Source organism: Mustela nigripes, chromosome 5 (assembly GCF_022355385.1).
Source record: "Mustela nigripes isolate SB6536 chromosome 5, MUSNIG.SB6536, whole genome shotgun sequence".
In the NCBI taxonomy this organism is placed as follows: Eukaryota; Metazoa; Chordata; class Mammalia; order Carnivora; family Mustelidae; genus Mustela; species Mustela nigripes.
In genome coordinates this window covers 16798473-16814100 of record NC_081561.1, presented here as the reverse complement: position 1 = coordinate 16814100, position 15628 = coordinate 16798473, and the positions used below count along the sequence as shown (strand labels likewise).

The 15628-nt window shown below is 36.7% G+C and overlaps 1 protein-coding gene across 2 annotated transcripts in view; it reads left to right on the top strand.

The window, feature by feature from the left end:
- Positions 1 to 15628, top strand: part of NUP153 (nucleoporin 153) — a 73374-nt gene that overhangs the window by 25767 nt on the left and 31979 nt on the right. For both annotated transcript variants that reach the window (XM_059399507.1, XM_059399508.1), the window contains exons 4-11: positions 94 to 233; positions 317 to 445; positions 6129 to 6245; positions 6340 to 6384; positions 6493 to 6549; positions 8458 to 8601; positions 12054 to 12106; positions 12360 to 12486. In XM_059399507.1, coding sequence (XP_059255490.1) covers positions 94 to 233; positions 317 to 445; positions 6129 to 6245; positions 6340 to 6384; positions 6493 to 6549; positions 8458 to 8601; positions 12054 to 12106; positions 12360 to 12486 — 812 coding nt within the window. The remainder of the gene's footprint in view (positions 1 to 93; positions 234 to 316; positions 446 to 6128; positions 6246 to 6339; positions 6385 to 6492; positions 6550 to 8457; positions 8602 to 12053; positions 12107 to 12359; positions 12487 to 15628) is intronic.

Here is a 15628-nt window from a genome sequence, read left to right as displayed (position 1 = left end):
GTTAAATTTCGTGGGATAGGTTTTCTTCTGACTTGTAATTTCCATTTTCTTGTAATTAGTGCTCTTACTATGCAGTGCATATTTTTGTTTCAGATATAGCTGTTACGAAGAACACTTCAGTGCCACCTCTGTGGTCCCCAGAGGCTGAACGTACTCCTTCTCTCTCACAGCACACTGCCACCAGCTCGAAAAAACCAGCATTCAACTTGGCTGCCTTTGGAACACTTTCCCCTGTGAGTGTACTAATAGGATTTGATTTAATCACATTAGTTTTGAGTGTTCATTGCTCATAATTTATTGTTGTGTTTCTGTGCAGTCACTTGGGAATTCTTCAGTCCTTAAAACAAGTCAACTTGGAGATTCTCCGTTTTATCCTGGAAAAACAGTGTATGGTGGGGCAGCAGCTGCTGTAAGACAGCCTAAACTACGAAACACAGCGTATCAGGTTGGTTTGAATAGAAGGACTGAGAACTTAAAAATAGTAATAATAATTGACAAGTAACTCATGGACCTCAAGTGGAGTTGTGGTTTGGCCATTTGTTTTGGTAAAGTAATAGAGCTGTGGGTTAGAAACATTCTTTTTATTTAGGGACTATCTGAACATTATTTTGACCCAAGTGAATATTTATTCATTACATTTGTGAGTGTGTTCTATGCATCTGTGCTTTAGAAATTAATTTGGGAGTTCATATTCCTCTTAAAAAAAATTGAGGTGTAAATTATGTTTAGTGAAACTTACCCTTATTAGAGTAATTGAATTTTAACAGAATATTTACAGTCGTGTGCCCACTCTGCAAAGTATTGAATAAATACTTCCATCACCCCAAATGTTACCTTATGCCTGTCTATAGTTGACCCCTCTTTCTGCTTTCCACCCTTTGGCAACCACTGATCTGTTTTCTTTCCCTGTAGTTTTGATATTTCCAGAATGTCATTTAAATTTGATCAGTATAATTTCTAGCCTTTTGAATATGGCTCATTCTACTCAGTGTAATGCATCTGAGATTAATATATATTTTTGCCTGTATCAGTAGTTCTTTTATTGCTGAGGTGTAATTTGTTTATCTGTTCCCTAGTGAAAGGACACTTGGGTTGCTTCTGATTTGGGGCATTTCTGATTAAAGTGGTTATGAACATTTTGTGTGAACATTAATTTTCATTTCTCTTGAGTAAATACCTAGAAGTTGGCTGCTGGGTCTTATGTTAAGTATACATTAAACTTTATAATAAATTGCCAGACTGTTTTCCAGAATGACTGGCACCACTTTGCATTCAGTTCATCTAGTTTCTTTGGTTTTTCTTTTCTTTCCTTTTCTTTTTTTTTTTTTTAATTTTAGTCATTCTGATAGGCATGTGGTGGTAACTCCACATTGCTCTGGTTTTTATTTATGAAACTGAGCATTGTTTTGTGTGTTTAATTGCCATAAATGTATCATCTTTGGTGAAACATCTGTTCAGATCTTTTGCCCGTTTTTTGTTTTAAAGATTTATTTATTTATTTTTAGAGTGTGTGTGCACACATGTGAAATGGGGGAGGGGCAGGGAGAGGGATTCTCAAGCAGACTGCCAGCTGAGCTGGGAGCCCAAGTGGGCTTCCATCTCATGACCCGGAGATCATGTCCTGAGCCAACATCAAGAGTCAGACATTCAACCAGCTGAATAACCCATGCTCCCCTTGCCTGTTATTTAATAGGGTTGTTTTCTTATTAATGAGTTTTGAGAGTATGTTGTTCCTTTATTAAGTCCTTTGTTAGATATATGTTGTGGGGGACGCCTGGGTGGCTCAGTTGGTTGGACGACTGCCTTCGGCTCAGGTCATGATCCTGGATTCCTGGGATCGAGTCCCGCGTAGGGCTCCCAGCTCTGACCTTCTCCTCGCTCATGCTCTCTCTCACTGTCTCTCTCTCAAATAAATAAATAAAATATTAAAAAAAAAAAAGATATATGTTGTGGAAACCTGGCTTAAGTCTTTTGAAGAGAAGGTTTTTACTTTTGATGGCATTTAGTATATTGTTTTTTTTTTTTAATTTTCTTAAATGGTTCATGCTTTTGGTGTAGTATGTAAGACATAGGCTTTATAGTTTGAGGTTTTTTTTTTTTTTAAAGATTTTATTTATTTATTTGTCAGAGAGAGAGGGAGAGAAAGCGAGTACAGGTGGACAGAATGGCAGGCAGAGGGAGAAGCAGGCTCCCTGCCGAGCAAGGAGCCCGATGCGGGACTCGATTCCAGGACACTGGGATCGTGACCCGAGCTGAAGGCAGCTGCCCAACCAACTGAGCCACCCAGGCGTCCCTATAGTTTGAGGTTTTAATTTAGACTTCTGATCTGTTTTGAGTTAATTTTTTTCTGTGGTATGTATCATGTCAGGGATCAAGATTTTTTTTTTTGACATAAGGGCTGTCCAGTTTCACTTTTGCTAAAAAGTTTATAGTTTATACAGTTTATACAGTCTACATTGCTTTGCCTTGGCCTCTTTTTTTTTTTTTTTAATTTTTAATTTATTTGGCAGAGAGAGACACAGCGAGAGAGGGAAGAAGAGAGACAGAAGCAGGGGGAGTGGGAGTGGGAGAGGGAGAAGCAGGCTTCCCAATAAGCAGGGAACCTGATGTGGGACTCGATCCCAGGATCACAACCTGAGCCGAAGGCAGACGCTTAACAACTGCGCCACCCAGGCTTCCCTTGGCTTGCCTCTTTATTTGAAAATCAGTTAACCATATATGTGGCTCTGTTTCTTGACTTTCTATTATTTTCATTTCATGTATCCTTTGGCCAACTCGAAATTCTCTTGACTACTGTAGCCTTACAGTAATCTTGAAATCACTAATGTGAGTCCTCCAGCTTTATTCTTTTACAAGTTTTTTGGGGTTTCCTAGATCTTTTGCTTTTTCGTAATTTTAGAATCACATTACTAGTTTCTGCAATCTACTGGAATATTGATTAGGATTTTATTGAATCTAAAGGTGAATTTAGGGGAGAATATACATCTTAATAAACTTGAATCTCCCAATCCTTGAACATAACATGGCTCTCTATTTACTTGTCTTTTTGAAATTTCTTTGATCAGTGTTTTATAGTATTCATCATACAGAACTTGCACATATTTTGTTAGATTAATACTTAAGTTTTCATGTTGTTTGATACTAGTTGAGATATAATAGCCCAAATAGTCTATTTAGTAAATTGAATATGTAAAGATATCTTCCAGCAAAGAAAACTTCAGGCTCAGATAACTACCTTGGTGAATTCTACCAAATATTTCAAGAAAGAAAGAATACCAATTCTACACAAACTTTTTCATATGATAGGGCACCCTTCCCATCGTATTTGTGAGAGCAGCATTACTCTGATACTGAAACAAACTGAAGAATAAAAACCATAAACATCTCCACAAAATTCAGTGTCCAGACATGATAAAAATTTTCTGTAGCCTGGGGAGTAAATGGAGATCTCCTCAACCTGTTAAAGGGTGTTATCTATAGAAAATCTTCAGTTCGCATCATACTAGTGGTGAAAGACTGAGTACTCTTCTCATCAGGTCAGGAAGAGAACGAGGATATTTAATGCCACGCTGCAGGTCTAGCCAACGCAGGAAGAAGAAATGCAAGGCATAGACATTGTGCTTATCTACATAGACAAGCCCAAGAGATAAAAAAACAATTATCAGAACTTATAATTGAGTTTAGCAAGATCACAGAAGACAAGGTCAATATACAAAATCACTTGTATTTACATAAGTATTAACAAAGAACAAGTGGAAATTGATAACTTTAAAAAAAATAAATTCAAGGTGAATTCCATGATTCTGTGTTGCCCTTAAGAGTTTTTTGAAGCTCATAAAAATGGTTTTGTTGTGTATATTACTGTGCTTGCTTTTACAGATTTTGACATTTTAAAGATGGAGAAATAATTATACTTGCAGTGTGTAGGCTTTTCGAGAAGGGAGTCTATGTGAAGATGAAAGTCCATAACAAATACTGCAATGGGGTAGAAACAAGTATATATATACATATATAAATATATTTTTTAAATTTAATTTAATTTTTTCAGTGTTCCAAGATTCATTGTTTATGCACAACACGCAGTGCTCCACGCAATAACATGCCCTTCAAGATTTTTTTTTGTCTTTAGTTTCTTGCTTTCCTAATTGGAGGATGATTTCATGTATATAGTTAACAGTAATTAGGAGTTTTATATCTGGAAGTGTTCATGAAGGGCAATATTTTGTTATTTTAGGAAGTGTTAACTGAATGTTAGAGTTACATGGGGAGCTTTTTCTAGAGCTTAACTGGATCATAGATAGTATTCCTTTAAACATTTTTTTTTTTAAGTTAAAAGAATAATTAAGCATCTTAGAAGATAGGATGATGCAAGCCTATGATTCATAGAATAGTCCAAATGAGAGTGTCCTCTTGCTATTTCTTCCTTTCTTACATTGAATCTTAACACTTTCTAATGGTAAGTTGTGATGTACCTTTAAAATCCTTCTCAGCACAGGCTTCCAAATGTTCTATCATTGATATTTGGGATGAGTCTATTACTCCTTTCCCTAGAGTGTTAGAGCTGGGAGATACATTAAAGATTCTCTAACTCAGTTCTGTTCTGTTGATTAGCGAATCGAGGCCTTGAGTGACCCGTGGCAAGTAGAATCCAGTGACAGGACAGACTATCATAATTTCCTAGAGGATTTTAATGTTGACCTCGTGTTTGCCAAAGATTTTGGCCTGAACAGCAGTCTTTTTTTTTTTTTTTTAATTTTTTTTTTTTTTTTTAAAGATTTTATTTATTTATTTGACAGAGAGAGATCAGAAGTAGGCAGAGAGGCAGGCAGAGAGAGAGGAGGAAGCAGGCTCCCCGCCGAGCAGAGAGCCCGATGTGGGACTCGATCCCAGGACCCTGAGATCATGACCTGAGCCGAAGGCAGAGGCTTTAACCCACTGAGCCACCCAGGCGCCCCTGAACAGCAGTCTTTAATGGGCATCCAGTTCTTAATAAAACTGTTAAAGAATTCTTGAGGCTACTCTGAAAATGTCATTAAATGTTTGGTATCAGAGAAACCTTATTTATAAATAATTATTATGACTCAATTTTTCGGATGTTATAGCTATTTGTAGAAACTGCGTTATGTTTCGATTGTGATAATATCTTTATATCAAGCATTGCCAAATTGTTTTGTGGCAATCACTTGGTTATTGGATTGTTGTAATGGATTCTTGAGCAAAGAAACTGTTTTAATTGGAATTTGAAAACATTGCTTGTACATTAAAGGATACTTATCTATTCTTTATAAGGGGTTTTCCTTAACTCCAATTTTTTTTTCAAGATTTTAATTATTTATTTGACAGAGAGAGAGATCACAAGCAGGCAGACAGGCAAGCAGAGAGAGAGAGAGGGAAGCAGGCTCCCCGCCGAGCAGAGAGCTGAGATCATGACCTGAGCAAAAGCAGAGGCTTAACCCACTGAGCCACCCAGGCTTCCCTTTAACTCCAATTTTAAGAAGGTTAAAGATCATGAAGAAATAGCCCGAGTGTTTAAAATTTTTCTTATGTCAAAATTTGAAAAAGTTAGTTTAAAAAATTTAAATTTCCTTTACAATAGCTACCGTAGCCTCGTTTAGTTATCTTGGAATTTAATTAACTAATACCTAGAGTAATATTTCAATATAGTTCTCATTAATTTAGTTCTCTCTTTCACTTATTTATGTATTTTTTATTGAATTACAGTTGCCACAATGTTATGTTAGTTTTAGGTGTACAGCATAGTGATGGCATAGTGATTGAACAGGAAGTGTTCTTTGATGTAAATATCAGGGATAAATGGCTCAAGGTAACGGTAAAACTTTATAACAATGATCTCACTTTTCCTACTTAAATTAACATAGCTGCAGATCTGTAGGTGTGGTGCGTGCTTATTTGTTTCTGATTGCAAAAGTAATTGGCTTTTCAGTAAAGGTATAAAGAAAAAAAGTTGAACTTCATGCTTGATGACACCACCCAGAGATAAATTGTTTTTACCACATTAATTCGGTTTCTCTTTGAATATCTATTCTGTTTTGTAAATATTTTCATCTCCTGAAATATGGGCTTTAGAGTTAAGGGTCCAGAAAAATAATACAGTGTTCACTTTATAGGCACCAGTCAGAAGACAGATGAAAGCTAAGCAGCTCAATGCACAATCCTATGGTGTGACCAGTTCAACAGCTCGGCGAATATTGCAGTCTTTAGAGAAGATGTCAAGCCCTCTAGCGGTAAATTTTTAGAATCACAATTAAACGCGGGTGTGTGACAATTGGATAGTTTCGTGAAAAATCTTAAATTTTGTTACTGTTTCAATATTAACAGGATGCAAAAAGAATTCCATCTGTTGTTTCTTCTCCCCTGAATTCTGTAAGTTGACTTTTAAACCTCTTTTAGAGATACATTTTTATATATTGGTGATGAAAGTCATACTTTTCAAATTTCCAATTTATTCTAATAGTATTTTTATTTTTTCAGCCTCTGGATAGGAGTGGAATAGATACCACTGCAGACTTTCAGGCCAAAAGGGAAAGGGTAAACCTTCTTCTGCATTTATTAAAGTTTCAGCAGTTTTGTTATATTTAAGTTAGTAAATATCCAAATTGAATTTGATAGTCATTAGGGAACATGTTTGAAAGATAAGACTGTTTTGCTTGGACCTTGTAGCTTCTTATGAGGGCCTGCCTTAGTACAGATCTGTAAGTGCAGTAAATGCTCAGTCATAACTTTTTGGTTAATTGGCATTTCCCTTTTCAGCATCTTGGTAGTCTACCTTCCGATAAATAAAAGTAGGAGTAAACAGTGCATGAAGTGTTTAGTAATCATAGAAGTTCAGTGAACTAAAACCCACATTGAGCATAGTTAGTGTTGTAAACTTTCCTCATTAACAAACAAATCAAATTTGTGGTGTGTAATAGAATTTCAGACTGCTAGATCTTTCATTAGTCAGCCCAAAATACTGTTTCAAGGTATGGGAACTACTACAAACTGTAAGTTAGTATCTTGATAACACTTCTTGTGTTCTATTTGGTAAAAATTAGCTTTGGAGGTTACTCTGGGGGAAAATGAAATGCTTAATAGAGTTAAAGAGGTGTATTTTTTGTTAGTTATACTTGTGGCTAGTTAAGTATCCTTCAAGAAAGCAGATTCCCAGATCTTATTTGTGAAAGCATATATTGCAACACCAGTTTCCCCCAGAAGTAACTGATAGCAAGAATCATAGTTTTCTGACTTAACTGTGGGAACTGTGTATAAGATATTGGTAAATTATAATTATTTTCACTGAAACTTTGCAGAGAAGGGGTAAAATTGAGGGGTATTGGGCGAATAGTGTTGCTTTACAGGTTTTAGATGTCTGTAATCAAGCAAGAGGGAATCCATTATTAGCCGTTGTGATAGGATTAATTTATGGTATTGGCTGCTTTTCTCAAACTCCTGGTTTATATCAGATTGTCTAAAAATAAGTAAATGTCAAAAAACTGTGCTGTAATACAAGTTCTCATTGATTAAAGTTATATTAAAGGTTGAGTATAGTAGCAATAGAATTTTATTAATGGGTGTTAGGATATATAAAGGCCAGAATATAATATCGTAGTTCATGTTTCACAGATGTGATCAGAGCAGTCTGCAGAATAGACTCTCTCATTGAGTTGTAAGATCACAGTTGTGATGAGGATTTAGGGAAGAGCTAGAATACAGAGGCTTTGCCTTGGAAACCAATGTTGCTCACAGCTGCTTCAGAGTGAAAGGACTGTATTCATAGCATCACAGTGTTTGGACAGAGTAGAAGTTCTTGGCTTTATAGTCATCTTACACCAATAGGACTTTTACTGTGTTTCCTTTTTGCAAAGGACTGTTGACAAAACACTTGTGTGCTTAGATAATAATGCCAGTTTATTTTAGGACTTGAAATTCTTAACAAAGTTTTATACTCTGTTTGCTTTAGTTTTTTGATAATAATAGAGGAAAATAAACTTGGAGAGAGGTTTCTCATTTTTTGGGCAACTATTTTCATAGCTAGTTTAAAAATAATCTTATTTCCAGTTGAAGGATATCTAAAAAGTAATTTGGGGAAAACATGGCAAAATCAGTTTTAGTTTCTGTATTCAAAATTCAACTTGTAAAAGCTTAGATTTGTAGAATAGTTTTGAATATAGTTTCCATTTTGTGAATGTGCACATACATATGAAAAGTCATTCAGTCTAGAAAAAAATGGTCTGTGAAACCCATTTGGAATTTTTTATATAGGTTTATAAATATATATACCTTTGGTTCTGTTACTGTCAGTTTTTCCTTTTAGTGTTTGTTTGCATTCTCTGGGTATTTCTCTAAGAAGTGCTCGTAGTCTCTAGGTGACATAAGCTATTGCCAGATAAGTTTTAGATATGTGCGGATACATATTTGAAAGTAAAGGTTTGTCTTTGATTTCTGATTACTTATTAGGTGGACTCTCCGTATCCTCCTGTTCAAAGACTCTTGACCCCAAAGCCAGTTTCCATAGCAAATCGAACTGTTTATTTTAAACCATCTCTGACTCCGTCTGGTGAATTAAGGAAGACTAATCAAAGAATAGATAAAAAGCACAGTGTGAGTATGTGTTTATTTTCACTCGTCTTTGAATATTGATTAAAATGAGTAAGAATAAGATACAAGTACTCTACCATTGCAGTGTAACAACTAGATAATGCATAAAGTCTGTGTTAGTGATTACAAATTGGTATGCCTTTCAGATGGCTAGCACCTTGATCAAATCCGAAGTTCGTATTTACTAGTAACACCATTTTATGTACTTATGATTTAGATTAAATAATTTTGCTCAGAATTGCTTTATCTGTGTGTTTTGTTTGGATTATTGTTGAACTGTTTGAAAATAAAATGTCATATATCTGTTCATCCCTAAAAGTACTTTGATGTGCATTTCCCAAGTACTTTTTTCTGTATTTATCATATCTGAAGAAATTGATGTCTGTTCCTTCCTAATATTATATAATATGTAGACCACACTCCAGTGTTGTTTGTAGTTTTTTGAATCAGAAGCTAAGCAGATTTCACACATTGCTCTGGTTTTGTCTTTCTAGATCTCAGGCCTCGACCCCTCACCACATTGTTTTTGTTTTAAAATAACTGCTTTATTTAGATGCGATTCACATACTGTACCCTTCACCTGTTGGAAGAGTACTGTGGTGCAGTGGTTTTTAGCATATTCAGAGTTGTTCTGTCATCAGCACAGTCGATTTTAGTCCCTTGTCCTCCCTGCTCCCCCCCCCCCCCCCCCCCCCCCCCCCCCCCCTTTCCCCCCCCCCCCCCCCCCCCCCTCCAGATCCACCCCTGTTTGTAGTCACTCCCCACCCCCTCCTCGCCAGCCCCACGCAACCAGTGATGTGTCTCTCTGGATTTGCTTCTTCCGGACATTTCGTGTAAGTGGAGTTTTAAAATATGTGGTCCTTTGTGACTGACGGATTGCACTCAGCATAATGTTTCAAAGGTTCATCCATGTCATCAGAACTTTATTCCTTTTTATGTGGCTGAATAATACTTCCTTGTTTGGATAGACTAGATTTTGTTTATCCTTACTTCAGTTGAGGGACCTTGGGTTCTTTTTATTTTTTGATTGTAATGAATAATACTGCTGTGAATGTTTGTCTACAGGTATTCTGTAGTTCTATGTTGTCATTTTTCTGGGGTTCATACCTAAGAGTGGAATTGCTAGGCAAAATTGGTTTTTGAAGAGACCAGGACAGTTACCTAAAATGTCCTGTGTTTGGGTTTGTTTTCTTGGGCTGTTTAGCTAGAGTGTATTTTTTATATTTATTGTATTTATATGGTATCTTATGTTTATGCCTTTACTTTAGTTTCATTGGGTCTTCATAACCTAATTTATTAAAAATTTTCAAACTGAAGTTGAGAGAATAGTACAGTGTTTACCGATTACTCCTGCATTCACCAGTCATTAACACTTTGTCATATTTGCTGTATTAAAATTTTAAAAATGTTTTGAATATAATTTTGAACTTACAGACTCTGTAAGAACAATTATAAGGCTTCACGGTTTACTATATTTGTTCTTCCTTTACTGTGTATTTCTTATAGATAGGAAATTCCCTTAATGTAATAAATACAGAATAATTATCAAAACCAGGAACTTAATATTTTACGATACTATTATCTAATGTACAGATTTTATTTAGATGTTGCTAGTGTCCCAGAGGAAAAAAATTCAAGATTATGTATGCATTTAGTTTTCTTTCTTCCTTTCTTTTTTCTTTTTCTTTCCTTCCGTCTTTCATTTCTTAGAAAATAAACTTTTTTTTTTTTTCTAATTTGAGAGACAGAGTGAGAGAGAGAGCACGAGCAGGGCAGAGGGAGAGGGACAAGCAGACTCGGAGATGAGCAGGGAGCCTGTCGTGGGGCTTGATCCCAGGACTCTGGGATCATGACCTGAGATAAAGGCAGATGCATAACCCACTGAGCCCCCGAGGTACCCCTGCATTTAGTTTTCATATCTCTTCATCTCCTTTAGTCTAAAATAGTTCCTTAGGGTTTTTAGTTTGTTTTTTGTATTTTGTAACGTTGGTATTTCTAAAGTACAAATAAGTTACTGTGTAGAATGTCCTGCAAAATGTGTAATGTTTCCTCATAATTAGATTCCAGTTACATCCTTTTTATTTTATTTTTTATTTTAGAGGGTGTGCAAGCATGGGGAGGGGCCGAGGGAGAGGGAGAGAATCTCAAGCAGACTACGCACGGAGTGCGGAGCTTGACGTGGGGATTGATCTCAATGACCCTGAGATCATGACATGAGCTGAAACCAAGAGTCAGGTGCTTAACAAGCTGAGCCGCCCAGCGGTCCCCCAGTTATGTACTTTGGTAATAATATCAAAGAACAGATGCTGAGCTCTTCTCAGCCTGTCCTCTCAAAAAGCACATGCTACCAGTTGATCTCAGTACCAGCAGTAGTGTTATTAAGGTGGTGGTAGTAGGATTTCTCCAGTGTAGAGTTACTCTTTTTTTTAATCTTTTGTAATTAATAGGTATATTGTGGGTAGATAACTTTGAAAGGATAAATATCCTTTAAGTAGTTAATATTATTGGTGATTTTTGCCTAAATCTATTGTTTATAGATTGCCGAAGGGTGGTTTTCTAACTCCCCCATTCTTTCTACATTTATTAGTTGACATCCTCCTGGAGGAGAAGTTTTTCTTTTTTCTCATTTATGTGCCTATCTGTGTATGTGTTTAAGTCAGCTTTATTTCTCACATTCTATAGATTATAGTTCTTTATTGGTATTATTATGATGTTCATATTGTGCCATTTGGCCTTTGAACTGGCTCCTCTGTCCTTTTTGTATTTCCCTTAAGTTTTTGAACACTTAGTTGCTTTTGATATAAAAGAATCAAGGCTCCAGGTATCTGAGTGGTTCCGTCAATTAAGTATCCAACTCTTGGTTTTGGCTCAAGTCGTGATCCTCGGCCTCGTGGGATTGAGCCAATAGTGGGGCTCTGCAATCAGCAGGGGGTCTGCCTGAGGTTCTTTCCCTCTACCCCTCCCCCTCCTCTCTCTCTCTCTCTTGCTCTCAAATAAAAAATGTTGAAGAAAAAATTCAAATTCATCTTACAAGTTTCAGGTCCCTGCCTTGTATTTTGCTGTTTCTCCAAAGAGCCATGATATCCTTTCAATGGAGGAACTTAAATTGTAGAGAATCATTTCATAGAGAATATCCTTATAAACTTGCTTATACCTTTAATAGGCCATCATGAGAGATGGGGGGCAAAAGTATTTCTGTGATTTCTAAGTATATTTACTTTGTACACTTACTACCTTTTTGGTGAAAGGGCAGTGACCTTTTATGTGTGTAATCCTGTTGTAATTCAGTTACCATTCAGAAAGCAGAGTATAGGTCACAAGTTTTAGGATTCACTAACTAAAAACCCATCAAATTCCTGATTGCAAATATTAAAATGGACGGACAAAAGGGAAGTATTCATAAAATTAAAATGAAGAAGCAGGCATATAAATTTGGTGTGCTCATTTTGTTCTAGACCGGGTGTGAAAGACCTGTGACGCCACGACAAACTAGAGAACAGCGAGAAAGGTAATGTCGTCTTTTAGCTAAAGCTTCTTTATATTTCACTTGTAAGGCCTGTTTTTATGTGTTTTTCTTTTTTGACATTTAAGAAGGTTAAAAAACAAACTTCATGCACAGAAATCTGTCACCTTCTAAAATCACATTCAGCTGTATATTTCTTTTCTTGTTAGCAGTTCTAATTTTTAGGTATTCAATTAGTTAATAAGTTATGAACCAGAGTAATATATCATTTGTTTTAATTTTCTTTTTCTTTGCCTAGTGGCTTTTCTTATCCAAATTTCAGTATGTCTGCAGCCAATGGTTTATCTTCTGGAGTAGGTAGTGGAGGCGGCAAGATGAGACGAGAGAGAACGCGCTTTGTTGCATCTAAGCCTCCGGAGGAGGAGGTAAGGTTCTGTCCTTCATATTCTTGAAGTATATGGGAAACTCTGGTGTGGTGGTGTGGGGAGACCCTAAGGGGTGGGGCTTGGGGGAGACCCAGCACAAGAACGACTACTCTGCCATTGGAGCAGTCCCTTGCCAGTGTGAGTGTGCATGCACGTACGTGTGTTCAGTACCCCTTTTACTGTGACGACACAGAAAACCTAACCTAGGACCTTAAACTCCATGGATGCCGCTAAAAAGCCATATAAGAGAATTACAATTGAAATTATTTGACCTTGGGAATATTATTGTATCATTAGGTAGGTTTTGCCTGTTTCATAAATGGATTAACTGTGCTCTGCTCCCTTGGCATTTTCTTCATATTATTTGTGAAGCTTATCAGATAAGTGTTGTGAAAGGTAATTCAAGTTGTGTAATTTCATTGTTACAGGTTTATCCAATCTGAAAATTTACCCCACCCTGTTCCCCAGGGTGCCTGTGGGTTGATTCCTGATATGTGCTGAGGTGAATGTGTATGCACTTCTGCTTCGGCGCGTGTAGTGTATTCTCTAGGCTTTTTCTAGATTGGCCTCGTTGGGTTCTAGGGGATGATACACATCTTCACACGTGTTAGATGTTGCCCTGTTGCTCCTGAAGGTAGTTTAAATACTTCTTGCACATGACAGTTGGTGGATATGCTTTTTCTTCTATCTTATGGGTACTTTTTTTTTTTTTTTTTTCCAAAGTCTTTGCCAAGGTGATGGGTTTGAAGTGTTATGCCATTGGACTTTCATTTTGCATTTCCTGTTTACAAGGGAGGGAACCCTCTTGTGAGTCTCTTGGTCATTTGGGGTTTCTCTTTATTCACTTTTTATTGGATTATTTATTTATTTATTATTTATTGGGAAGATTTTTTGGGAAAGATTTCTGTATATATTCTGCAAATGAAAGTTAGAAAAAGAGGGACGCCTGGGTGGCTCAGTTGGTTAAGCAGCTGTCTTCGGCTCAGGTCATGATCCCAGGGTTCCGGAATCGAGTCCCACATTGGGCTCCTTGCTCGGCAGGGAGCCTGCTTCCTCCTCTGCCTCTGCTGCTCCCCTCCCTACTGCTCATGCTCTCTGTCACCCACTCTCTCTCAAATAAATAAATAAAAAATCTTTAAAAAAAAAAAAAAGAAAGTTAGAAAAAGATAAGGACTAGTTGAAGATTGGGTAAATTAATCTTTCTACAGGCTATATTTTCTAACTACTTGGAGTTGAATGCAGGCCTTCTTTCAATCTTTTTACAAGTGAATTTCAGCCTAACTGGATCATTTAAGTTTTGATACATAATGCTTTATTTTTTGTTTGTTTCTAATTAAAATTTCATTTGTAACCTCTTCATTGACTCATGAGTTTTTAAGGAATTTTTAAACAGGAGATCTTCTATAACAGTTTCTGTTGACTCTAAAGTCATGTTTTGGTTGAAGCTGTACAGTAGAATTTGTGTTTCTAGCTTTCTAAAGTATTGCTTTCCTTCTTGTCTCTTGGTGTGTTTTCCAAGGTTATTTAGAGTAGGCAGTCTATTTTGTTTTCATTTCCTTCATCATCCCTTTTCCCAGTGGGCAGTTTGGTAGTTGTGCCTCTCTGAAGGTACCAGAACCGTGACTGCTTTGGTCACTTGGACTTTCTGCCCCCGGGCTGTCTCACGGTATATGGCATTATGCTGGGGGCTCGGCTCCTGGACTGGTCTAGGGGTTCTACGTGTTGCTCTCCTGCTGGAGTGTTGTGAAGGGACGGAATGTATTAATGTATTCTCTTATTTTGAGAGCAAAAGTATTGAAGGCCATTAATGACACAGTATAACAAAATTTGTAGCTTTCTTAACTGATTTTCTTTTAATTGAAGCTCTTTATGTAAACTTACCTTTAAGAAATGGGTTGTCTTGCTTTATGTACATAAGGAAATTAGTATCCGAGGATAATATAGCTCATTATATATCCTGTTCTTTACATGAGCTTTTATATTTCTCAGTAGAATTTGTGTTTCTAGCTTTCTAAAGTTTATCCTTGATGAGGAAAACATCTTGGTTTGGTGTTTGCCAGATAACAGATTTGTGAATTTTGCTTATTTCTGTTCAGTTTCAACTTTTTAAGAATATATTCCCACGATCTTTAGCTGAAGTTCAGGTAGCTATCTGTAGTTCGGTTTTGGCTGTCTTACAGGTGTGTGTTTATGTGACTTTGCTATATCAAGATGTTGGGAGGGGGATGAAAATTTATTGATTTACTTTTACTCTTGTTACTTGGTATACTGTGAGGAGCTTTATGAAAGTCTAACCCTGCAGACCTTTATCACCTCCCCCTTCTCTGCCCCCTCTCCATTCCGGCCAACTGCCAACTGCCAACTTTGCATCCCAGGATGCCTCACCCAACTCCTGTCCCTAGTTCTGGATCTGTTCTACATTGGAGTTAGTCTCCACGTTTCTGAGGAAAGAGGTACCAATGGGTGGCTGCCCCAAATTTCTGCCCACCCTGTGTTTTTTTAATCTAGGTAGAAGGGGTTTGGGGTGGATGCTTTTTACTTTGTTTTCAGTGCTGGTTTTGTTTCAGATAACGAATATGTTTAGACCACTAGTTGTTCTTAATTCAGAGTTAATAGGAACTTTTGATTAAGGATGGAACACTCATTTTTTATGACTATTTTAATGGGCTTTTGGGATAGGTCAAATGAAAGAAATTTTATTTTTAGTGGAGTGTAAACAAACTATGCTAATTTTAGTTTGGTATGTAACAGAGAGTGCTGGTACATTTTGATTCACTTCAACAACCAGGTTAAACAGAACTTTATATTGTAAATAACCCATTTTGCATTATGAGATAGTAGAAGTACGGTTTTGCTCTCATTTCTTGTTAGATCTCAAAATGTGTAAGGGTTGTGTGTTAGTCACTGAACATTTTGGCATTTTGCCTCTACTGTGATACCGGTTTGATTTTTATAATGAAAAAGCTTATTGATACAGAGCAATGAGTATGTAATACTGCTGAGCTGCGGAGATTTAATTGCTTAATATCGTCATGTCAGGTACAGGCCTGCTACTGACTGACTGTGAATGATGTTGGTCAGATTAATTCTTTTGTACATCAGCTTATCTGTAAAATGGGGATAAGAAAAATAAGTAGATTGA